The 21412-nt window shown below is 50.5% G+C and overlaps 14 protein-coding genes across 14 annotated transcripts; 4 read left to right on the top strand and 10 right to left on the bottom strand.

Annotated features, from left to right (window-relative positions):
- Positions 1-28: 28 nt before the first annotated feature.
- BJY04DRAFT_230926 (SMP-30/gluconolactonase/LRE family protein) lies at positions 29-1474 on the bottom strand (the record flags this gene model as incomplete). The annotated part of the gene is made up of 3 exons (XM_073719390.1): positions 29-695; positions 775-1252; positions 1308-1474. 3 exons carry the CDS (start codon positions 1472-1474, stop codon positions 183-185), a joined length of 1158 nt encoding a protein of 385 aa, XP_073566932.1. The 3' UTR covers positions 29-182.
- A 1202-nt stretch (positions 1475-2676) lies between these two features.
- On the bottom strand, positions 2677-3476 carry BJY04DRAFT_222436 (uncharacterized protein; the record flags this gene model as incomplete). The annotated part of the gene is made up of 2 exons (XM_073717380.1): positions 2677-2995; positions 3052-3476. The coding sequence occupies 2 exons, from the start codon at positions 3474-3476 to the stop codon at positions 2677-2679; spliced, it is 744 nt and encodes a 247-aa protein (XP_073566933.1).
- A 381-nt stretch (positions 3477-3857) lies between these two features.
- BJY04DRAFT_198990 (uncharacterized protein) lies at positions 3858-4692 on the top strand. Its single transcript, XM_073712697.1, has one exon. The coding sequence runs from the start codon at positions 3933-3935 to the stop codon at positions 4521-4523; it is 591 nt and encodes a 196-aa protein (XP_073566934.1). The 5' UTR covers positions 3858-3932; the 3' UTR covers positions 4524-4692.
- BJY04DRAFT_198991 (uncharacterized protein) lies at positions 4679-6135 on the top strand. The gene has a single exon (XM_073712698.1). It carries the CDS (start codon positions 4894-4896, stop codon positions 5968-5970), a length of 1077 nt encoding a protein of 358 aa, XP_073566935.1. The 5' UTR covers positions 4679-4893; the 3' UTR covers positions 5971-6135.
- A 140-nt stretch (positions 6136-6275) lies between these two features.
- Positions 6276-8518, bottom strand: BJY04DRAFT_230928 (aminoglycoside phosphotransferase family protein; the record flags this gene model as incomplete). Its single annotated transcript, XM_073719391.1, has 7 exons — positions 6276-6573; positions 6646-7240; positions 7289-7467; positions 7521-7549; positions 7613-7732; positions 7795-8081; positions 8473-8518. 7 exons carry the CDS (start codon positions 8516-8518, stop codon positions 6279-6281), a joined length of 1551 nt encoding a protein of 516 aa, XP_073566936.1.
- Positions 8519-9050: 532 nt separating this feature from the next.
- BJY04DRAFT_222440 (uncharacterized protein) lies at positions 9051-9572 on the bottom strand (the record flags this gene model as incomplete). Its single annotated transcript, XM_073717381.1, has 1 exon — positions 9051-9572. One exon carries the CDS (start codon positions 9570-9572, stop codon positions 9051-9053), a length of 522 nt encoding a protein of 173 aa, XP_073566937.1.
- Positions 9573-9798: 226 nt separating this feature from the next.
- On the bottom strand, positions 9799-10749 carry BJY04DRAFT_133779 (uncharacterized protein). The gene is made up of 2 exons (XM_073708533.1): positions 10430-10749; positions 9799-10374 (listed from the first exon to the last, which is right to left on the bottom strand). Exons 1-2 carry the CDS (start codon positions 10572-10574, stop codon positions 10013-10015), a joined length of 507 nt encoding a protein of 168 aa, XP_073566938.1. The 5' UTR covers positions 10575-10749; the 3' UTR covers positions 9799-10012.
- A 146-nt stretch (positions 10750-10895) lies between these two features.
- Positions 10896-11795, bottom strand: BJY04DRAFT_198995 (uncharacterized protein). Its single transcript, XM_073712699.1, has 3 exons — positions 11716-11795; positions 11466-11672; positions 10896-11416 (listed from the first exon to the last, which is right to left on the bottom strand). Exons 2-3 carry the CDS (start codon positions 11508-11510, stop codon positions 11087-11089), a joined length of 375 nt encoding a protein of 124 aa, XP_073566939.1. The 5' UTR covers positions 11511-11672; positions 11716-11795; the 3' UTR covers positions 10896-11086.
- On the bottom strand, positions 11642-12161 carry BJY04DRAFT_222441 (uncharacterized protein; the record flags this gene model as incomplete). Its single annotated transcript, XM_073717382.1, has 2 exons — positions 11642-11672; positions 11716-12161. The coding sequence occupies 2 exons, from the start codon at positions 12159-12161 to the stop codon at positions 11642-11644; spliced, it is 477 nt and encodes a 158-aa protein (XP_073566940.1).
- Positions 12162-12164: 3 nt separating this feature from the next.
- Positions 12165-13439, bottom strand: BJY04DRAFT_198996 (uncharacterized protein). Its single transcript, XM_073712700.1, has 3 exons — positions 13330-13439; positions 13001-13279; positions 12165-12933 (listed from the first exon to the last, which is right to left on the bottom strand). Exons 1-3 carry the CDS (start codon positions 13403-13405, stop codon positions 12335-12337), a joined length of 954 nt encoding a protein of 317 aa, XP_073566941.1. The 5' UTR covers positions 13406-13439; the 3' UTR covers positions 12165-12334.
- A 137-nt stretch (positions 13440-13576) lies between these two features.
- On the bottom strand, positions 13577-14817 carry BJY04DRAFT_133793 (uncharacterized protein). The gene has a single exon (XM_073708534.1). It carries the CDS (start codon positions 14588-14590, stop codon positions 13805-13807), a length of 786 nt encoding a protein of 261 aa, XP_073566942.1. The 5' UTR covers positions 14591-14817; the 3' UTR covers positions 13577-13804.
- Positions 14818-15961: 1144 nt separating this feature from the next.
- Positions 15962-18094, top strand: BJY04DRAFT_222444 (ankyrin repeat-containing domain protein; the record flags this gene model as incomplete). The annotated part of the gene is made up of 1 exon (XM_073717383.1): positions 15962-18094. The coding sequence occupies one exon, from the start codon at positions 15962-15964 to the stop codon at positions 18092-18094; it is 2133 nt and encodes a 710-aa protein (XP_073566943.1).
- A 492-nt stretch (positions 18095-18586) lies between these two features.
- Positions 18587-19860, top strand: BJY04DRAFT_222445 (uncharacterized protein; the record flags this gene model as incomplete). The annotated part of the gene is made up of 3 exons (XM_073717384.1): positions 18587-19126; positions 19187-19351; positions 19438-19860. 3 exons carry the CDS (start codon positions 18587-18589, stop codon positions 19858-19860), a joined length of 1128 nt encoding a protein of 375 aa, XP_073566944.1.
- Positions 19861-20235: 375 nt separating this feature from the next.
- Positions 20236-21195, bottom strand: BJY04DRAFT_210203 (C2H2-type zinc finger protein; the record flags this gene model as incomplete). Its single annotated transcript, XM_073714218.1, has 2 exons — positions 20236-20739; positions 20806-21195. 2 exons carry the CDS (start codon positions 21193-21195, stop codon positions 20236-20238), a joined length of 894 nt encoding a protein of 297 aa, XP_073566945.1.
- Between the last annotated feature and the right edge of the window lie 217 nt (positions 21196-21412).

Raw genomic sequence — 21412 nt, forward strand, 5'->3', positions numbered from 1 at the left:
CAAGCAACACCATGTCCAAACCGAACCCCCACGCACGGCTCTCTGTGTGTTGTGAAAAAGACTCTACTGCAGGTGGCCACATGACTCATCGCCTACTCACCCGCCCACTATGCACTCTCAGCAAGAGCCTGATGCAACAAACCTTCTCTTCTTCATCCTGCCACCCTCCATACCCTACCAACCTACCACCCCCTATCCAACCTCTCCCTCACCCCACCAACATGCCAAACCCCACCCCGTCCCACAATCCAAAGCTCATTCCTCCCAAACGCCAAACTAACCGCCCCATTGCTCCCCCCACCAACCCTAATACTCCCCAAGGTAAAACCAGTATCCGGATCAACAACATCAACTCCATCCCCCGCCCCGGCAAAGATCCACCCATGGCGAGAAACCCTAATCCCATCCCAGAAATACGAAATAGGGCTCGACAGGAGGCGTTTGTTACTCAAGACAGAACCTGAGTGCGACACGTCAAAGGCCCACAGTTCGCGCTGCCCGTAGGGGTTTTTGAAACTAGGTCGGAACTCGGAGACGCCGGTGTCGGGGATGTAGAGGGTTGCGCCGTCGGGGGAGAGAGCGATGCCGTTTGCGTTGCCCGTGGTGGTGTGGAGGGGTTTTAGGTGGGAGGTGGAGTTTGAATAGAAGTAGACAGTTGGGAGGGTTGGGGGGGTGGATGTTGTGATCGAGCGGCCCTGGATGTATTTGTAGTTATTAGTCTCTCTGGAGAATTAAAAGAAGAGAAACAGAGAAGGACGAGGAAAGAAACCATACCCATCCAGACTTCGAATCGGTAAGATAAAAGTTCCCATTTCGGTCGATGTCCAGATCATTGAACCCAGCAAAGGGCTGAAGGAGATAATTATTCAGAATAACTTCCTGCTTCAGAGTCTTTGGATCGATCTTGACCAGCTGGCCTGTCTGTTCATCGCTGTACCCATCCGTGACTACATATAATGAGTGGTCGAAATATACACACCCATGAGCATTATACGTCGGAGGCTCGGTCGTGATCTTGTTCAGCTCCTTCGTGTCAAGGTCGAGAAGGTACTGCCAGGAATGTGTCCCGTTGTCGCCACCTGGGGGTCCCCACTCGACGAAAAAGAGCTGGTTTGTGTCCTTGATGTAGCAGGGTGCTTCATGGGATTGGAAGGGTAGTTCCTGGATGTGTGTGATTGAGGCATCGGGGCCGATGATACCGAAGAATTTGGGGTCGTAGGCGACGAAGTCTGTTGTATTGAGGTATGCCAGACTGCAAGAGAAGGTTAGTTGCTTGTTTATGTGATGGTGATTGGGTATGGACTTACGTTTCGGCGAGACCATGGTTAGAGACTTCTGTCGTCGCCCACGGCGCCTCAAATATAGAGCGGTTGAAGTGGCCGGGTAGCGTGGCAAAGGCACTCAAGGAGATATATGCCCACTTAGCCAACGTGCCGTTCATTGACGCGGGGAGGGGATTGAGGTAGCTAGTCATGTTGACAGTTATGTTCCGACAGTAGTATATTACAACCTGCTGACGGCAGCAACGCAAGCTTTATGGTTGGCACTACAGATACATTTGTTGGGGTAGAGGAGTCAGTCCGGGGACCCCGGTTTCTGTGCACGGAGTACTCCAGCCCCTAACCTGAATTAGCGAAGCTTGTCTTGACCGTCTACCTCGCTAGCCAAGCGCTATACTCCCAATACTCTAGTTCATACTACCTTCCGGAGAGTGCCGCATGCTGGAGATTTTTAATTAGGTACAGCAGGCGAGAAGGCCGTCGGTTTAGGCCCATTGTCAGCCCGGAGTAACCCTTGCCGAGGTAATTACGCCTGTTATCAAGGCTTATTAGCCCTTTGTTGAAGCTTATCCACTTCTTTATCCTTACTATTATTAGTTTAATCTCCCTGTTTATTCAATGTCGAGTGTCTCTTTCTCACCTATAGTCTTGAGCCATGATTGTTTGCTTGGTATCAATCCGTTGTGTAATATACTAGTTTTCCACCCGAAGTTTGGTGCATGAAACTAATTGACGGGGTTTGAAGTCCAATGATTCCCCAACTTTGGCTATTTGAGAGCTCATGTATAGTACGCCATCTCACTGTCTACCATCAGACTGCCTTGTGGTCCCAGAAAGTGTGCTTGAGGAGCTGCGCTTAAGTGACGATGGCGACGTTCGATGCATCAAGCACGAGAGGGTATGTTGCGTATAGTCATGTAGGGGCGTTGATGCTGTTACTTAGGGAGGCGGATTTGGTGGGTGGTGGAGGTGAGAATGATGTGAGTGTTGGAGAGGGGGGAGATAATGCTACTGAGACCAATGCGGCGGGGGCTTTACGTGTTATTGGGGAGAGAGGGGGAGCTTGGGGGGGATTGGGGTTATTTTGTGGTCTCCGGCTGTTGCGGGGGTTGCGATGGTGTCGGTGAGATAACTTGTAGTAGACTGGAGCTACTCGTTATATTCATATTTGTCTAGATTCAGAAATGTAGAAAGCGTAAAGATGCTGGGTTAGACATTCTATATAGTGGTGTTGGCAAAAGCCCTAAGGCTACTACTAGCGAAACAACGTAGTTGACATTATGAATAGACAATCAATCTTGACGGCATGAAAGATGCAAATATAACCCTATCTGATGGCCAAAAAGAGCTGAAAGAAGAGCAAAAGATGCGCGAAATAGACTACTGTTATAGACCCTCAATTGCGGAAGGCTCTTTCCACGTCGAAATGATCATTCGTCTCATGGCGTATCTGTTCATCCTTGTTTGCAAATGATCTCTTGCATCCAACGTAGCGACACATACGGACTACTTCATGTTTCTGATCACGGTGCCTGTTGCATTCGTTTGAGCTTGTAAAAACCTCCTCACATGAGGTGATTGGGCAAGGATACACTTTTGTCCATTCGTGCGCGGTTTGTTGGTGGTGTTCGAACACATCAATGTTATGCCAGCCATTTCCGTTATTGTTGTCGCAGCCCTCCGCAGAGCAGCTAAAGATCTGCACGGGTCGGAAGCTAGCAAGAAGGCACAGTTAGTGCTGAACTAGCGGTAGATGTGGAAGAGGGCTTACGGATATGCTCCGCCACTGCGATTCGCGGCCGCGAGATGTGCTTCGTGCGTAGATGCTTCCAATATATCGAGAATCGATGGAACCGGTAGGTTCGGAGCAGGTTCGCTACGGCGGGTATTTGGGTTGGGAAACAGCGTCCACCCGGAATCACTCTTCGGTGGCTTTTTGTCGAGAGGCTGGGTGTTCTTGCTTCCTTTCTTGATCGGATACGACGTCCTAGAAGCAGAGGCCGGAGGGGCAGGGGGTGATGGAGGTTGTGGATGTGGATGTGGTGGAGGCGGGGATGGGGGAGGCGAGATGTCAACGTCTTGACTGCGCATGAAACTGAAATCACTGATTGACTGGCCTCGAAATACAGCCTCAGAGTGCGGGCATCTTTCGCCGGGCTCGTTGCATAGGAAACATATCTCCGACTGGTGCGACATCTTGTATGTAACAATAGTTGAGCTATGGAAAGCGAAAGTGTAGATAGGCAGGTTATAAAGTCTGAACAGGGGGCAGTAATAGAATGTGAGCTGATTAGAATAGTGAGGGTGCAACGGTTCTTTGGAGATTGATCTACGGAAGAGAAGACTGGAGCATTGACCTAGGGCAAGAGCGGTGCGTGTGGTGGATCCATATTCCTCTCCTTTCCATTTTTCTTTCTGTGCGTTTTATGGGAGATTATTGACAGTACCTAGTATAACATAAAACATAAAGACAGTCTTTGCTAAACCCAAGCAGGTATTGATAGAAAATCCCACTAAAATAAGCTACTGGAGCATTCCTCGCTAGACAACCCACTAGTCCCCATCCGTGCTAGCGCCTCCCAGATTCCATTCAATGTTTTGCTCCTCCAAGACCATCCATTTCCAACACAACCACCACCTCTCCACCCCAAAATGCCCTCCAAACCTTCACCATCCTCGCGGTCCAGCTCCGCAAAGACCGGCAAGCACGACATCCTCATGAGTATCAAACCCGAACACATGACAAACATCGCAAACCGCACCAAAAACCACGAGTACCGCCGATACCTCCTCCCCTCCACCGTCCAGCGGATCTGGTTCTACACAACCGCGCCGCTGTCGCGTCTAGAGTATGTTGCGCGTGTCTCGAGGGGCAAAACGCGTGGTGAGGTTCCCGAAGATGGAGGGTTGGGCAATGCCGAGTTCAATGCTGGCATGAAGGTGTCGAAATATGCGTACGAGATATTGGAGCTGTGGAAGTTGAGGGAGGTTATTACATTGAAGGGCGCAATTGAGCGGGGATACCTAAAGGGGGCACCGCAGAAGTACTGCTGGGCTCCGATCGAGTTGCTGCAGAGTTGTCCGTTGGATAGGCAGGAGGAGGTCTTCCGGCGGGATAAGGATGAGAAGGAAACAGAAAGTGACCAGAAAGCGACTCGGCATGGACAGACACCCCCCTTTCCCCCTTTACCTCTGAAGAAGTCGGGAAAGATCTCGGACTATTTGGTGTCTTCCAACACGTAACCGACCGCCGCCAACACGCGTCATGGATATGGATGAAACGTGCAAATGCAAAGAAGAATGGGTTTATCTCGCGTCTTTACGTGTTTGATGAGTAGTCTCACCTTGGCTTGACGCATCTCATCGTCTGAGGTCCTTCGGGATAGATTTCCATCCACGAGCACTCTTCATCATTTCCTTCGCGCACTTCAATGCAGGTAGACCGGGCGCCAGCCAATCACAGACGTGTGGTCTGCTGCTACGCTGCATTGCTTCCTTACCTTCAGGCAGCCACCGAGGCAAACAGCAATTACGCGATGCGGAGAAATATATATCATCAACACCGTGGTCTTCTGAGGAAAATCTGCCCCTGTTCGACACATCGACACCATCCATGACCTCACACGACGGAATAGTCCACCACCCCTTGGGAGCAGGCTCCTACTACTTCAAAACATCCCTGATCCGCTATTTGAACGACCAATGCGATCACTCTCCAATAGTGATTCACATAGGCTACCAGCCGAACTGCAGTCCACACATCGGAAATATCGTAACCTTCGCGGTAGGATTTGCTATCGCTGCCGCCATAAAGGCAGACTTTAATCGCGACGTGAGAGTCAAGTTTGTTCTTGTTGATACCGCACCATCTCCCACTGAAACGACGATCATCGAAGGAGTGAAATACCAGAGGAGTCTTCAACACACTGGCGCTGTAAAGGAGAACATCAAACCCTTAACCCAAATCCTCGCCCGCCTCTCCGAGCTCGCAGAGATACCATTTGACCTAGAAACGCAGGACATCTGGCGATCCAACCCTAGGTTTCTTCCTACCCTCCAAAAGATCATCTCACGCCGAGACATCCTCGGTCCACACCTCTCCCCCGAAACCGGAAAACTCGCCATCCGCGCCCCGTGTCCGGACTGCGGGCTCGCAGATAAACACGCACTGAACAACCAATATCACGACAATGAATCAATCCAGCTGCGCTGCCACATACACGGCAAATACACCATAGACCTCACACTCCAATCCGACCTTAACCGCCTCGAATTCAACACCCCACTCCGCAACCTCATCCGCATCCTCCTCTGCAGCGCTGATAGGAGTCACTCATGGATCATGGTTACGGGCTCCGACTATGCGGGATTTTACCAAGACCAACTCCTTTGGAAACACATCGAGCACCGCGACTCGGCGCCGGTGATCTTCTACGCCCCTCTGATACTAGATTGGTCCGGGGTTAAGCTTTCGAAGAGCTTATATGTCAAGGATGGTGCGTACCAGTACCTAGTTGACGCGGGACAGGGTTATTTACTTAACGGCGAGAAGTTCCATCGAATTGAAGGGGCGATGGAGGCATTGTTTGAGGAAGTTAGTGAGTGGGTTGAGAAGCCGTTTATGTTGTTTCGGAGTTATTCAGTTGAGTATCTTGATGGCCGATTGCGGGAGAGGGGGATGCGCGTGTAGACACTTCGAGCATTTGAATCATGGTTTAATTGTGTCTGCTGCAACAGAAGCCGGTGAGAACGATTGTTGACCTTAGCCCTGAGCGTAAGATGGGTCGAGACTTCCGTAATTTTCTCCTTGACTGCGTATTAGTTCCACTCTCCGATGACCGATAGCCAAGTACCATCATCACTGTCGGATTTCTCGAAGAATCAACCCGTCATTGTGGTACCAATGTGAATTGAACGATATGGGCTCGCTGTTGGAAAGCGATTCGCTCCATGCTGGTCCCTCACCACCGCCACCACCACCATCAGGAAGATGAAGGCTTATTTGTTGTTTCTCGCTGCTGGCTTAACAGCCCACTGCGTCTGCTTCCTGAAATCCTCTCTCTCCTTACCAGCCAAAGACTTGAGACCAGTCTCTCTTAGCTCCGAGAAGAGGGCCAAAGCATCATCATAAAGGTGGTTAGGTGTCCATCCATCCCCGGCAACGATAGACGAAATTGAATCCCAGAAATCCTGGACGTCGTTCCACCCGTCACCTTCTTCCGAGTGGACACGGAGCTCATCCTCTGTGAAATGGATCGGACATGGCAAGTCAAAACCCATTTCGTTCCAATATCTGTAGTCTAATCAGACCAGAGTCCAGCCCCGAGCTGAGCTCGAAAGTTTATGCGGCATTGAGCGGACTCACTTTTCTATGCGAATCAAGGATTCTCTCAAAGGTATGATATCATCGTCCCAAGTATCACCGGCAAACAATATAGGTTCACACCTTATCCGACCATGATCGAAGCGGAGAACTTTGTGCAAGAGAGGCACCTCCTTGGCGAGCTGCTTTTCGTAGAGGTAAAGAATGATAGATTTGCTCATCTGGTCCCTTGCCCTCTTTTCCTCATCGGGTTCAAGGTCTTTGAAGTTTTCTGGGGCCTTCAGTATCATGTCCCCGTTATATTGGACCAGCCGTGGATGCCGCGCCTGGAGTATCAACGGGGCGGCCCAGGTTCCTTGCCAGTCGATTACACTCGAGATACGCCCATCTTGAACAAAAATATTTGCTGCATGGAGGTCTGTATGCCATATATGGGACGCAACGACTGCGGAGTCGCTCGGAGATAGGTATGGGGCAATTTTCAGGTACCGGCGAAGCAACGAGATATGGCTGCTGGGAGATTTTTGTGCCGCCGAGGGTACTAAGGGGTCATCGTCCGGCTTGGGGACCGCATATTGTGTCATCCATGCTAGCTCTCGATGAGCAGGGGAGGCGACAACATCTTGAGGGTGTTTCCCTTTAAGAAGTCAGGCAATAAGTTAGAAACAAACAAAGATGTATCTACATGAACCGCGGTCTATATTCATCAGTGCACGTTCTTTGTTCCAATACTCCCTATCCGCAACCGGGCCGATAGCGAATCGACGCCTTACTAAATCTTTGACATTTGCTGGCAGGTCTCCAACAACTTCAGCAGTGGAAGCACCTGGGACATTCTCGCGGGCATAGTATAGATTGCCGTAGCTAGATTGCTGTTAGTGATGAGAACGAGGGCCAGGTTTGTGTCATTGCCGAACCTGCTAAAAGCAACAGAGGCCATCTTTCTCTACAAGAGAACCAGATCCTCCATTACCGCAATCTTGTCCTCGAGTGCAAGGCCCTCCCAAACATCATCTAATTTGACTCCAGGCGCCTCTTCCATGATTATGTATTCTGACCGCACGGGATTGTTCGCATCAGAGCTCCAAGCCAACACCCTCGGGACTGGGATATCCAGAATACTGCTAGCCTGCTATGACATTAGAGCTCAAACACCCAGATATTGAGTAGATATCAAGGCATAGTGCTTACAAAATCCATTGTTGCGACTTCAGAAGCTGTCGTGTAGTGCCGCGGTCCGGCAATAGGATGAGGAATCCTGGCGATTACAGTCATTCCGTTATCCATCGTAAGTTTGAAAGTCTTATTGAACGAGCCTTCAGCCAGTTTCTTGATTTCGACGCATGCATTTGCCCCGACGCTCCTCGCAGCCACTTTCTGGAGTTCGGGTACGTTGAAGGGGGAATACCGATCACGGAGTTGCTGTTCTTCGTCCCAGAGCCAGCGACCGCTGGTGTAGCGAAAGAGCTCTGTATAGTCTGTGCATGGTGACTGCGCGCTTAGGGAGCTTGTTGTTCGAGTAGGAGAAATGAATCTGTGAGTCGAAAGAGTTGATCCAGATACGAAATGCGGGTGGAAATATCTCGCCGGTAACCCCGAAAGCCAGTGCATGCCTGCTACAAGGCGCGTTGATCTGCTCTATAGCTTCATGCTTGATATGTACCGCTCTAGTAATCAGAAGGATAGAGTGTAATATATGTTCTGAGTAAAATTGTATTTTTAGCATCAGGAACTGGCACGAGTGAGTCATTAGCAATTGGAGTCATGCATAGAAGTGTGGTGCTGATTTAATGTAGCCCGTTGAGTAAGTTATTGCTCTCTGGCGCGGCTCTCGCACCCTCATCAAGACTTTCCTTGATGCTGCGGCACTGCACAATGTTTCAGAAGACCAGTATGGTATCCAGTGGGCATTCATGGCATCATTGAATGCTAGGGTCTGGCCTAAAATACGCAGCTATTGGGTTAAAGGCGCAGTGAGAAGCGAAAAAGCGCTCGTTATAACATTAAGATAACTTGCTGTTGCCTGCTTAGCAAGGGTAGCCAGTCTTGTAGGTCGATGCTTCTAGCTTTATATAAAGGCTTCCTGGGCAACGAGATTATGAAGCAGGCTTAGCTTATTTTTGTATGTCTTCCCACTGACGGGTGGTTCTTAGTAGATCTTGCAGGTATACAAGGACTGTAGATCGCGATGACAGCAGGAAGTTCAATTGTTTATGCTAAGGTAGGCATTCTGATTTCAGGTAGGAAGATAAGCAAACAAATAAGAAAGTGCCTCACAACATCGACTCAGCAAATAGCCAGCGAGGAGGATCATAGACTCGCCCATCTAGAAGATTACAGATGGAAAATTTGCGACTAGCCTCTTTGAAAGATACTCCAGCCTTGCGAAGCGCAGCAGTCTGCTGATCGTCTGGCATCTCGGAGTAGATCCCGTCCATTCGGTCGCGCTAGACGTCTTTTAGGAACTGGTGAAGCGTCAATGAGGAGCTGCGGTACTGGTCAAGGAGCTCATCGACAAGAGAGTCCAGCTGGGTAATCAAGCACGCCTCCTCTTCCTGAATCTCGCGTACACGCTGGCTGTTCATTTCGCCACGTTCGTGACAGCATGTATGGGTGAGATCAAGCTCGTAAAATGTCAGGTAGCGGAGGACTCGGGGCGCTAGTGTGTCATAGAAGCCTTGCCTCTTTTTAGCTGCGAGTGTTTTATCAATCGTATAGAAGATCGCGGATAGTGGTGGACGATAGACCTTTGAAAGAGATACTGGCGAACCAGGGGTTCCAAAAAAATGTTTGTTGTTGGGCTTCGCCAGGCCGAACAGGGCTTCTAGCAGTTTTTTGAACGCAAAACAGCCACCTGCACAGCAGGCGCAATTGCAATCATCGCGAAAATCATCTAGAAGAATAAGATGGAGAAGTCGCACACACTGATCACTCAGGGAGGAAATATCTTCGTTTTCACCTTCAGCCATAGTTACAGCCATGTCAGGAGCGAGGTGATGTATTGCATGGCTGCCATGAGAGAAGCGATACAAGTCGGCGCCTCTCGAGATCAACCATTCGGCTCTTTCCAGGTACTCGTGAAGATATCCATATCGAGAATCGAGGTAGAAGCAAAAGTTGAGAGGGGTTCCTTTGGCTTTATGTACATGAAACTTGTTTGAAAGGTCTTCCTCAGGGTCGTACTTGTCTGGCTCGTCAACGTCACGGAAACCAGCATTCCACAAGTCATTCCAAAGACCAAGACCACAGGACTGAACGAAGTACACACAATGCGATTCAGATGCTTCAATCCCAGTACATCAACAGAATGAGATTGAAGCAGATGACATGCTCTAGCAGCTTTCCGGTTAAGAAGTGTATCTCGTCTGAGGCGCAGCTGGGCTTTCATGGCCGAGGAGTCGAGTCTCTGCTAAAACCTGTAAGCACCGTCTACGGCTAGCGAAGGCTTCAATAATGAGTTTCGGATATCGAGCTTCTCATCACATGCCTCACCCGCGTACTCGAGTGCTCTTTGTCCCATGCTGAACTTGTCACATTTGAGGATCATTTCCACACATGGGACGCAATCTGCCACGATAGCATTGGACAAGGCCTTATCGGTAGGTATATATCCATGATCAAGAATATATGCAAGTCCTGTCGGCCACACGGCATAGAAGTCAAAATGTGAAGAGGATTCTGGTCCGAGATTACCTAGGCCATAAAGCAGTGAGCAAAGTTTATCCACTGATTGTGAGATGAGAGGCTGTAGCTTGTCCGGCACCTCCATATCTATGTAAAGTAAGTGCACACGTCGGGCGTGATATTCAACATTCGAGAGACTTACCCTGTTCGCCCTGCTTTGCAACTATCGACTGAATTAGTGGCATGATACGGATTTTCGAGTTCTGTCGGTCAGGTCCCAAGCGATAGCGTCGCCTAGAGGGACCAGGCATTGGCAAGAATGGAAGGTCTGTTATGTAAGATCCCATTCAAGCAGGTTGACGCACAAGTTGACTGTATGTAATGGTCTCAATGGCCTCAATGGCCTGGATGCCCGAGTGTCTTTGGCGCCTGGTAATTCATACAACTGAAGTAGGACATCAACCGGGGTCATATTGCAGTCATTCCGGGCGCCTGGAGCAGCACCCGTCGCAATAATCTCACCAATCAAGGCATGCAAATCGGCCCATGCTTTGTCATCCCACGGCGTATTCAGTTTCTGCTACTCAGCAATTGCCTGATTGTTTATCAGTAAGCGCCCTTGAGTTATAATGGGTGTATGATAGACTATACCACGTGTAGTAATGTGTCTCCATTCTCTAATGTGTCTGTCGGGGACGCCAGGCCCGCCTGAAACAACTCGAATAACTTCACATGAGTCCTTTGAATTTCACCCTCCTTTATCTTCCACCCCTGATATACCCCGAGGGGGTCATCCTTACGGAGAAGGCTGAAGGCGGGTGACCCCTTAGGGACTATTGCGCGAAACTGCAAATTCGGACTAATCGAGAACCCCCCCCGCGCCTCTAGTCATAGTCAGTGTCGCAGTCACAGAGAACCCGAGGAATCGATTGCAGAAACTGTGTCGAAACATAAGTGACACTAAGTCTTGGTTCTGATTGTGCAACGGACACCATGGTCTATGGGCCCTCGATTGCGCGCCCATTCGATCGCACCTGCAATGCAGCGGCTTCTTCTTTCGGCGACCTCGCTGCAGCTTTGGAAGCAGCCCGGCGACAGCTTTGTTATTTTCCTGTTGCGTGTCCAGGAGTGATTTCAATCGTTTCGGCTCTGTAATAGGTTGCCCTCCATTGGCTTTAATATGCGACTCCTTGTAGTGAAGGTTAGATTTGTACACGGAGTTCGGGGGGAAACTGTACCACTTGATCAAGCCTTTGTACCAACATTGTGAGAGTTGAATTCATGTTTGTATGCTGGTTCTCCAGTGTCTCCAACCCAGTGATGAGTTTATGCGTGTTCGAAACAGTAGATACTGTGTTTGATAGGACAAGTTCTGTATTTGAAGCGGTAGATAGCGTGTTTCAGAGGACAAGATTTATCGACTGCTGATTCGATCAAGCATCGAGCTAATCGAATCAGCATTGAATAACAAGTAAGGTAAATACTTACATCTCCAAGATATTCAAGGCGAGCTCCACATTTGACTGCAGCCAGATCACTGTATCCATAAGCTTCATAAGAGTTCCCTGGCGAAAAGGGTAAAGCAAGCGATTGTACTGATTCTTTAACTTCGATGCCTTTCCGGTGTTCTGTGGACAAATCCGGTGGCATTTGTTAAGCATCGTCCCTAGTTTCTCAAGACCTTGATGGCAGTTTTGGATGTTGCGGGTTGCGAGGTGGACCGCCTGTGTAACTGGGGTTGGATGCGCTTCAGCGACCACTCTACGTAGAGTGGTGAGTGAGGCATCAAGGCTTTGAATGCGAGACCAGATTTCATCAATATCCTCATGAAAAGATTTGTAAGGACCATAGTAAACGAGGAACCCCTGACAGAGGGTAAGGCCAAGAGATACAACACCAACTGCGCTCCCGGCCACCGAGAACGAGTCGGCCATGTTGCTAGGAGTACTTTGTCGGTTTACAGGCAAGGATCAAGAGGGAGATAATCATTATTAGAACGGGGGACCAGGAAGAGAATCGCCAGGGGTAAGGCTCGCGAGAGTTGCTTGGCAGCTGAACTGAGACAACCAAAACTCAGCATCAATATCAGGACCACAACACTCCAAACTCAACCGACAATCCGCTTAAATACATCAAGCGTATGCTTCCAAACAACCTCACCAGCGCCTTTCTCCTTCAACTCACCCAGGACCTTCTCATTCCCCCTCGGCTCTCCATTCCAACTAACCAGGTACGGTTTCCCCTCTCCCGCAGCATTCTTCGGCAACCCACTCGCCGCAAAAAGGTGCCTCTCCCCGCTCTCCTCAACCGGCACAGTAAGCGGCTTCATGAGCAAATACAGCGCGTTGATCGCTGTCTTCCCAAGAACACCCATATCCCTCGCGACGCCGGTCTTCACGACGCCGGGGTATGAGTGGATGAATGAGACTGCCGGGTTAGATTTCGCCAGTTCCTCGAACGAGAGCGACGTCATGGTGATTGCGTGTTTGGCGGCATTGCGCAGGGAATAGGTGTTTTTGAGCTCAAGGTCGGTGGTGCTTATGGCAGCTTCGCCACCTGCTTCGAGGACGGAGACAACGGATGCAAGGCCCTTTGTTTCTCCATCCGAGCTTGCGGCGGCATTGAGTTGTGGAAGGAGGTTTGTGATAAACCGCAGACGCGAGTAGTAGTGCAGGGAGAGCTTCTTGTCGAGGCCTTCTCCGGTTTCTGTTTTTTTTTATCAGCCTTCGTCTCTCATCGCCGCGATCCATCAGATTCAACGGAGAAAACATACCATCCCTCCCCTTCGTGGTAAAAATCCCCGAGCTCAGCACCAAAACATTAACCTTCCCCTCCCTACTCTTGATCACCTCACAGGCCTCATCGACCTTCTTCAGAAGCGACACATCAGCCTTAACAAACTCGATCTTGCTCTCCGAGTTCAATTTCTTCAATTCCTCGATGATGACTGATGCTCGTTCCTGGCTCCGCCCGATAAGGTAGACGCGTGGGGAGGTCGCGTGGCGGACGAAGGAGCGCGCGGTGGATTCGCCGATGCCGCTTGTTCCGCCGACTGCGAAGCTTGTCAGTGGAGACTTTGACTTGAGCTTGAAGGTGGAATACCGAATACACCGACTAGGCCCGGGCCGTAGGCTTTGAGGTTTGCGTTGCTTTGTTTGACGGCGTCGAGAGCGACCATTTTGTTGATGATCTTCGAGGTGGTGGTGTTGGTGAGTTGAGGGAAAGTGGGGAGCTTTGAAGCTCCCGCAGCCGGGGTTTGAGTTAGCACTTGCTTATCTCCGGGGTAAAGGTTACCTGCCCAGAGTATAGACCAACGAATCAGAAAGTGAGATTTCTTGGATCGGTATTAGCGAAAGTATACCTATCTAAGTCCGATAAGATGGTATGAGCGTGCTACCAGTTTACTCAATGTTGAGGATTTGTATATCTGGGCCTATGGTGGAAGGGCGCAGCACTACAGTTACCGATACCAATCGAGTCACCACGTTGTTTATTAAGCTCAGGTTTTATTAGACTTATACACAAAACATCTCTTATACACCAAGCATCTCAATCTCCCGTCTGGCCTTGGATGCAATCAGCGAAGCAAAAATGCTCCTCCAACCAAAGCAAGAACCACCATGACAAATGTGCCCTGTGCCGAAACAGTGCCAGCGCCATCCGTGTCGCCGCCGCCACTCTGCTCCTCATTGTCACCTGAATTGCTGGACGAGTCATCGTCGTTGTTGTTGCTGTTGCTGTTGTTGTTGCTGCCACTATCGCTGTCGCCGTTGTCCTCTTCGTCGTCGGCGCCGCCGGACGGGACATTGGTCACAGTAGGCCTGGGTCTAGTGGTGGTTGTTTCCTCGTCGTCATCCTCATCAAACCCAGGCTCCGTTGTTGAAGTTGGCGTAGCTGTCGGAAAGTCTTCAGTCGTGTCGCTCGGCGTCGTCGGGCGCGTCGCAGAACCCGAGGTGACGGTTGGAAGGGTGATGGTTGGGAAGTCGTCAAAGGTCGAGGTCAAATCATCATCATTCAAGTCATCAAAGTCACCGAGTGTTGCAGTGCTCGGATGCACGCAGATTGCTGATCCGAGAGAGATCTCGCACACTGCGTCGCAGCAGAGCCCTGCATCTCCGCACGGAAGGCCCGAGCACTCGGTGTCACAGGCTGGTTCGCCGCGGATAGTGGTGCAGGGTGCTCCCTCCTCGCAGCAGCCGAAACCGTCAGGGCAGAGGGTGTAAGCACCCGGGGGGCAGATGTCGTTCTGGCGACGGAAGATCTTGGGTAATGCAGGGGCTTGTGTGACGCGGGCTCTGCCGCTGTCAGCATGCACGAGCCCGAAGCCAGTGACAGCGAGAAGGGAGAAGATCAAAGTATGCATGATGATAATTGTATGGTCTGACAGTGATCGACTTCAGGAATTTGACTGGGAAACCCGCCAAACTTATACGTCGCATTCTGCCTCTCCGCAATGATCTTCTTATTATTTTTCATGTTCAGCTGCCTCTGCCAAGTTCAGAGCTGCCCCTGCGTGTTGCTTTCTGGAACTGGAGTTATCAAGCGAGTGGTTGATACACAAGGCATCTCCAGCCGAGGTATTGTGGGAGCGCCGTTAGCCAACCATTTAAGCAGCCCGAAATCCTTCTGAAACATGCCACTCAAGGCTGCCAGGATAAACGAGGAGGATTACCTTAATATTGAGTCAAAAGAGCCGCAGCTTTCTGGCTCGTTAACGCCACTTCGTGTAGCTGTCTAGGGTGTTAGGATTCGAGTTACCGGCCACCGCGCTTGATCTGGGTTGTGAGGATTATTGTATGCGGTGTCTGTACAGCTTGATCATACTCGGATGATTGCCCTGGAGCGTGAGCAGTGAGACGAGAAGTTCATGAGAACTGCGCCTTTACCAGTTGTTAGATGCCAGAATATTGCTTGTGAAAAGAAACTTAAACTTCCCACTCATACGGCTGAGCGGCAACGCCACAATAATGTCTCAGGCCAACATGCAAGATAATTGTGCCTGATAAAGAGCCTGTGTGAAAAAACGGCCAGACACGGTGTCTTGAAAAGGCGAACCTTCAGGACCGACCATTGTCTAAACTCCCAGAATAGTCCAGGTAAGAGGAGGTAGGAGCGCGTGATCCAGAACCAGCTTACTGTTTCCTATCGCCGAAAAGCACCGACTGCAAGTTTCCAGAGCGTGCATTTTACTTTCAGAACGTGCATAATAATACCTAACCTCTCCAATCCGCGGTTTAATCCGCTCGGCCGCACTCGACCGTATTTGGTTGGCGAAATTGACGAGATGAGAAGCAATACACCACCAACACATTGTTCAAAATCCATGATGCTGCGTTTTCCACTGCCTACTTTTTTTGTATACGTGGACAAACATTGGAATCATTATCTTTGATTCCCAAAGTCTCAGCTAGAGCTAATGAAAGAAATCCTTACGCCAGGCCTCTCCAATACCCGGGTAACAATGGCGTCAATATGACAGTTGCAGAGCCGCCGGAACATTCCTGTGTAGATTCCCAAGAGCATAATCAACCTGTGATGTTGTGAGTTATATGGCAGGATATCTACCTGGTTACTCCACAGCTACCCTGCCAAGGGGCCATTTCCAATCGTCGCCGCTAAGTACGTTTTGGGACCCCGCGCCAGAGCTTGCCAGAAAAGATAAAGCACTTTCACTACCTACTGTCTTTCGTGCATCCGCAGGGTTGACGGTATTCTTCAGCAGATCACACAGAATATGCCGATTTGGAATTTGCCGCCAGAGATCATCCTTGAGATTGTCGAGTGGCTGGACTACGCATACGAAATCAACAACCTGACCCGCACCAACCACTCCTTCTATCCTTTGCTCAACCCTTTACTCTATACCAGGTACTCTCAAGGGCGTGATCACTTTGCGCTACTATGGGCGGTTTCCCACGGGGCGGACGCAGCAGTGCGCAAGCTCCTTGAAGCGGGAGAAGAACCCAGCCTAAGTGCGATGCTAATCGCGGCATCATTTGGGCATGAGAAGGTTGTAGCCCTGCTTCACAAAGAAGGCGTGGACATCAATGCAGAGGATATGATCGGTTGTTACCGGAATGAGAAATATCCAGACGACCCTTACCTGTATGAGGAAGCGAAGGACACACCACTTACACGAGCGATAAGAATGGGCCACGAGCGCGTCGTGCGGCTTCTGCTCGAGCTCGGCGCAAACTTTGAATATGAGATGCCATGTCTCTGGAGATCATGTAGTGGCTATAAAGGCAGGTCGCCGATGGAGCTCGCCGCCTCCTATGGGAACCCATCAGTGATGAGGCACTTGATAGAGGCTCAACAAAAAGCCGAATGCCCAGATGTGCCCTACAAGCTACAACGATGCTTGTATCTGGCGGCTCAGGAGGATGACGCCGCCTCGGTCCGGATCCTGCTCGAGGTTGGAGCAAGGCCCGGTGTGTCGCGTGCCAACGATCCAGATCATCTCGAAGATGATGCCATCCGCGGATCTTTCGAGGTTATGCAGCTGCTGCTCCTGAATGGGCACATGCCAACTATCGAGCGTCTGCGATGGCTAATACTGACAGGCAAAGTGGAAATGATCTCATATCTTATGCAACGTGTAGATTTCACGAAGGACGCGGACGACGATACGTCGCGAGGTACCGTCCTGGCCGCCGCTGCCATATGCGGCAACCTTTCGCTCGTCAAAGTCTTGATAACCATGGGTTGGAACGTTGAAGGCCTTCCATTGACCGAGGTAGGGCCAGTGCGCGCACTGCGTGGGAATCATCGAGCAATCGCCACCTGCAGAGTCCCGCGTGGCCATCCCGGGGTCCCTCTCGTTTGGGCAGCGCAATACGGCCATTTGGATGTTGTTCAGTTCCTCCTCGCGCACGGGGCAAATCCATCCGGCGCCTCAGTGATAAACAGTCGGGCCGGACTGGGGAGCCCATTGGCGGCAGCAGTGCGAGGTGGAAACGCAGACATTGTGTCCCTGCTGTTAGACCATGGTGCCGACCCGAATACTATCCACGACCGTTATCCCGTTCTTGTGGCCGCCGTCAACAAGGAGGCAATCTTTAAAATTCTACTAGAGCGAGGAGCAGATCCCGATATTTGCAGAGACCACGATGATAAGCCTATCACCAGCTCAGTCGTTCAACATGGCTGTGGAGGCGTGGCCAGACTCCTGTGTGAACGAGGCGCAGATTTCAACCATCCGACTCTCATCCCTAATGGAGGTTGCGACAGAGGCGAGTATACTTTGAGCCTTCTGGAGCTCCTAGCGCATGGGAAAATATCAGTTCTGCATACTCTCATGGAGTATGGGTTCTATCCACGTCCTGATAGCCCTGATGCACGCGGTGCACTGCTCGAGGCCGCAACGGAGAGAAATATTCCCTACCTCCGATTTCTCCTAGATCGTGGCTTCAACCCTCGAGATTTTCAAGTGGAAGCCGAGCTGATCTTTCGAGCTGCCGCTCTTGAACCGCACTGCGAGGGGCCATTGATGCTGGACATGCTCCTGGCCGAAGGGCTCGATATCGAGGCGCGTGATGAGTGCGGACAGACACCATTACTCCTAGCGGTCAAGAGGCAGATGAACTATGAGCCGCGGGTTGAGAACGTACAGCTTCTCCTATCCCGGGGCGCCAATCCGATTGCCCAGAGCCCTAGAGGCGAGTGCCCGTTTATGACACAGGAGGGAATAGAACTCGAGAAGGTCATCAAGGCCCTTTCAGACGCTATTGAAGAACAGAATATTGTCTTTGCTAGATTAAAGGTGCATCTTGAACGGGCTATAGAAGGAGCAGCGAGGTGGAATGATAAGGGCGTACGGATACTCAGAAGACTGTACTGGCGAAGACGATATCCTGTAGATATTTGATCAAATCTATCGTTTTATGTAGCAGCAACCCAGTATAGAGGGGCGAAATTGGGCTTTCAAGATAAGAGCACGATACAGTCTTATACAATGGGCCTGGGCTTTCGAGTTTTGATTGAGAAGGCTATCTGAAATCCATTGATATTGCTTTTTATATTTCTCGGCCTTGATTTGGATTTGGATTTCGCAAATGCTTACCGTGTTACTCCGCGGACTTTTGCATACTCCGAAAGTTCTCTTATGGATGATGAACATCTACAACTCCACCACCTCAGCCATTGGTCAAGTTCTGGAGAATCCGGAGGATCTACAGCGGATCGTCTCGCCATCCATCCATTTCCAGGTCCCAGAAGGAAACAAAAACAGGACTTCCTGATGATCGTTCATTTTTTTACATTCTAAAACCCCGTACACAAGTGATATAAAAGGTGAGTCGCTTTTTGAATGTGATCCTGAGCCTACGGTCTTCCAAGCAGGTCCTACTGGAGCAACACAATGGCATGCTGGAATCAGCTTCTTATCACGGTCCTATCTCTTCTCGCGACCCAAGCTGCAATTGCCCAACAGACCTTCAATATCCCCCCACATCCTCTCCCCGGCCAGCAAACCGAAACGCAATGGATTTCAGGCTCCTCCGGCTTTGATTTTCCAAAGAACACACCCATAAACCTAACATCCTACGACTGGTGGTACTTTGATGCCGTGGAATCACCCTCTACAACTGACTCACAAGCCTCCATCGCACTTACCTTCCACACAACCGGAAACGAGGGCTTTGACCCACTGCACTCATATATCCCCGTTCCCTACCCCAGCGGTAATTTTATTCAAATCGACCTTGCCTGGCCAAATGGCTCAACCGACTCTTGGATTCTTTTCGCCGGCGAGGCAACGATTACCGTCGATGGTGATGGAGCGAGCGGTGCCTTCTCGAAGACGGGTGCCTCGTTTGAAGGGGCTGCAGACTTGTCCTCATATATGGTGTATGTCGACGCTCCGGAGAAGGGAGTAGTTGGGTCGTTGGCCATCACCTCAGTGAGTAATACCTCTTTTGATCTTACTATGTGCGCTCCTGCTAATCCGGTATGATGACAGGAAGCACCAGCCCACTACCCCTGCGGCCCGGACGAAGCAGGCCAAAACATGCAACTCCACCCAGGCACAGGGTGGTTGAACGCCATTCCGGACGGACACGGCGAAGCTAACTTTCTTATCCGCGGTGAAGAGTTCAACTTCCAGGGCAGAGGATACCATGACCATGTACGAGATTTCCTCCCCTTTCCTCTCCACGTTCTACCCTACCTATCTTCAATTACTCTCTATAATGCTAAGTTAAAACCTATCAGAACTTCGGTAACATCCCCTTCTCCCACTCCTACGCATCCTCCTACTGGGGCCACGCCGTTATCGGCCCCTACGCCCTCGTCTGGGCCGACACGCTCTCTCCAGAGCCTGAAGGAACAAACACCGTCTCCGCATACGTGTCGCGCAATAACGAAATCCTCGTCGCTCAATGCGCCGGGATCAAAGTCCGGCCTTACGGAGAGAACTCAACATACCCGCCCACAACCTCATCTGGAGCCCCGACGGGGTTCACACTTGATGTTGAGACTCCAGAAGGAAGATTAGAGGTCACAGCGGAGACGGTGTATGTTACCGTTGACTTTGATGTGTATCGCCGGTTTACGGGCGTTTTGAGGGGGACGTTGGATGGGGTGAGTCTTGAGCCGGGGGTTGGGCTTTGGGAGCAGTTTACGTTGGCGGAGTAGATAGTCGATCGAGGATTTTGTATAAGGGAAACGGTCTGGATATATATATCAGATATTCGCGCGTGAAGAAAGTCCATCCGAGATCGGGTGGTGAACCTAGACTTTGATACGGCTGTAACCTACTGTCCCTGAAATTGACTGTTGAAACGACGGCTCGGCTTGATTGAAGTTAGGGAAGGTTTCGGGGCGGCCCGGCTCGACAAGGTTTTGGTTATGGGTAAGACAGAGAGAACGGTAATCGAGATTCTCATGCTGATTTGAAATATGGCTAAGTTTTCTATCTATCTCTGTTCACATCTAACTCTAGGCTGAAATGACACGAAGAGAATATGATACAAGTTCAAAACATCATGCATAGACAGCTATTGGCACTATTCAAGCGAAGGATATAGTTCTTCTTCCTCCTATCACATCGCCGAGAGACTTCTGTACCTTCTCGAACCTCATGAAGGCGCACGACTCACTCTCGAGATGGTTGAAGAGTGCTGCAAGGGCTGTGAAGCTCTTAGGGCAGTCCCAGTTAGGACAGTGGTAGATGGCCTGTTTGTGTTTAGGGGACTGGAGGTGTTGATTAAGGTTGTTGAGCTGCGTGAAGACCCTGTGGCAAAGATAGCACTCGTATCCGCTTCCGTTCCAGGCACGATGATTCGCGCTGAAGCTGATGTTATCCTCATCCTTCCACCCTATTTGCTTGTTGGTAATAAGTCCGTTCGGATCGCGCTCTTGAATCATGCGGTGGATCGCCTCGCGGTTCATATTTGGGGCCTTGGGGCAACTTCCTCTCTCGAGGTGGTGGACCAGTCCGCTGGCGGAAGTGTAAGCGGCTTTGCAGAACGGGCAGAGCATTTGGCGGCCACGGTGGATTTTTGAAGTCAGGTGCTAGGGGAAAGACACAATTAGAGTCTGCAAAGAAGGAGATATCAGGGCTACGCGGTCCATACGTACCATGCGCAGGTTGTTTTCGTTCTGGAAGAACCTATCACAACTCTTGCAATAGTTCTTGTAGTGCCCCAAAGCCTCCATGTGCTGGTTGGCAGAAGTCTGACTGAAGAACATGGCGTCGCAAGTTTCGCAGGGAACAGTCGGGGCCCAGTGACCAACGTCAGTCATGTGTTGGTTCGCAGCATGCTGGGTATAGAAGGCCTTGGAGCAGGTTTGGCACCCGTATCTTGGAGTCCAGTGGCCGACAGCGTCCATGTGCTGATCGCAGGCGCGCTGGGTGTAGAACGTCCGAGTGCAAACCTCACATTCGGGCCAGTGGCCATCATCGTTCATATGATCTTCATAATCCTCGCGGTGGTAAAATGTCTCGGGGCAGAACTCACACTCGTACATCTTGGGAGGATTGAGCAAGCCGATGTCATCAAACGGAGACGACTAAAACCAGAGGTCAGAAGAAGATCAAGTATCGAGGTCTCCCGAAGCGAGAGTGGGAGGATGAAGAGGCAGGAGTGTGTTGTTGTGAAAGAAGCCAAGTCTGCTTGCAACAGATTCACTCCATTCACCTCTTCCCCACCAACGCCTCATCAACACACACCTACCTGCCCCTCTC

Source organism: Aspergillus karnatakaensis (genome assembly GCF_047715665.1).
Source record: "Aspergillus karnatakaensis strain CBS 102800 unplaced genomic scaffold BJY04scaffold_59, whole genome shotgun sequence".
Taxonomy (NCBI): Eukaryota; Fungi; Ascomycota; class Eurotiomycetes; order Eurotiales; family Aspergillaceae; genus Aspergillus; species Aspergillus karnatakaensis.

Bases quoted from the DNA above. Each gene is read 5' to 3' on its own strand.
- BJY04DRAFT_198995 (XM_073712699.1), bottom strand. From the start codon at position 11,510: ATGAATTCAACTCTCACAATGTTGGTACAAAGGCTTGATCAAGTG. The intron at 11,417-11,465 runs GTACAGTTTCCC...CTTCACTACAAG, and splicing joins TACAAAGGCTTGATCAAGTG to GAGTCGCATATTAAAGCCAA.
- BJY04DRAFT_198996 (XM_073712700.1), bottom strand. From the start codon at position 13,405: ATGGTCGCTCTCGACGCCGTCAAACAAAGCAACGCAAACCTCAAAGCC. The intron at 13,280-13,329 runs GTATTCCACCTT...CAAGCTTCGCAG, and splicing joins GGGCCTAGTCGGTGTATTCG to TCGGCGGAACAAGCGGCATC. The intron at 12,934-13,000 runs GTATGTTTTCTC...AAAAAAAAACAG, and splicing joins TACCACGAAGGGGAGGGATG to AAACCGGAGAAGGCCTCGAC.
- BJY04DRAFT_133779 (XM_073708533.1), bottom strand. From the start codon at position 10,574: ATGGGATCTTACATAACAGACCTTCCATTCTTGCCAATGCCTGGTCCC. The intron at 10,375-10,429 runs GTAAGTCTCTCG...TACTTTACATAG, and splicing joins TGCAAAGCAGGGCGAACAGG to ATATGGAGGTGCCGGACAAG.
- BJY04DRAFT_133793 (XM_073708534.1), bottom strand. From the start codon at position 14,590: ATGCATACTTTGATCTTCTCCCTTCTCGCTGTCACTGGCTTCGGGCTC.
- BJY04DRAFT_198990 (XM_073712697.1), top strand. From the start codon at position 3,933: ATGCCCTCCAAACCTTCACCATCCTCGCGGTCCAGCTCCGCAAAGACC.
- BJY04DRAFT_198991 (XM_073712698.1), top strand. From the start codon at position 4,894: ATGACCTCACACGACGGAATAGTCCACCACCCCTTGGGAGCAGGCTCC.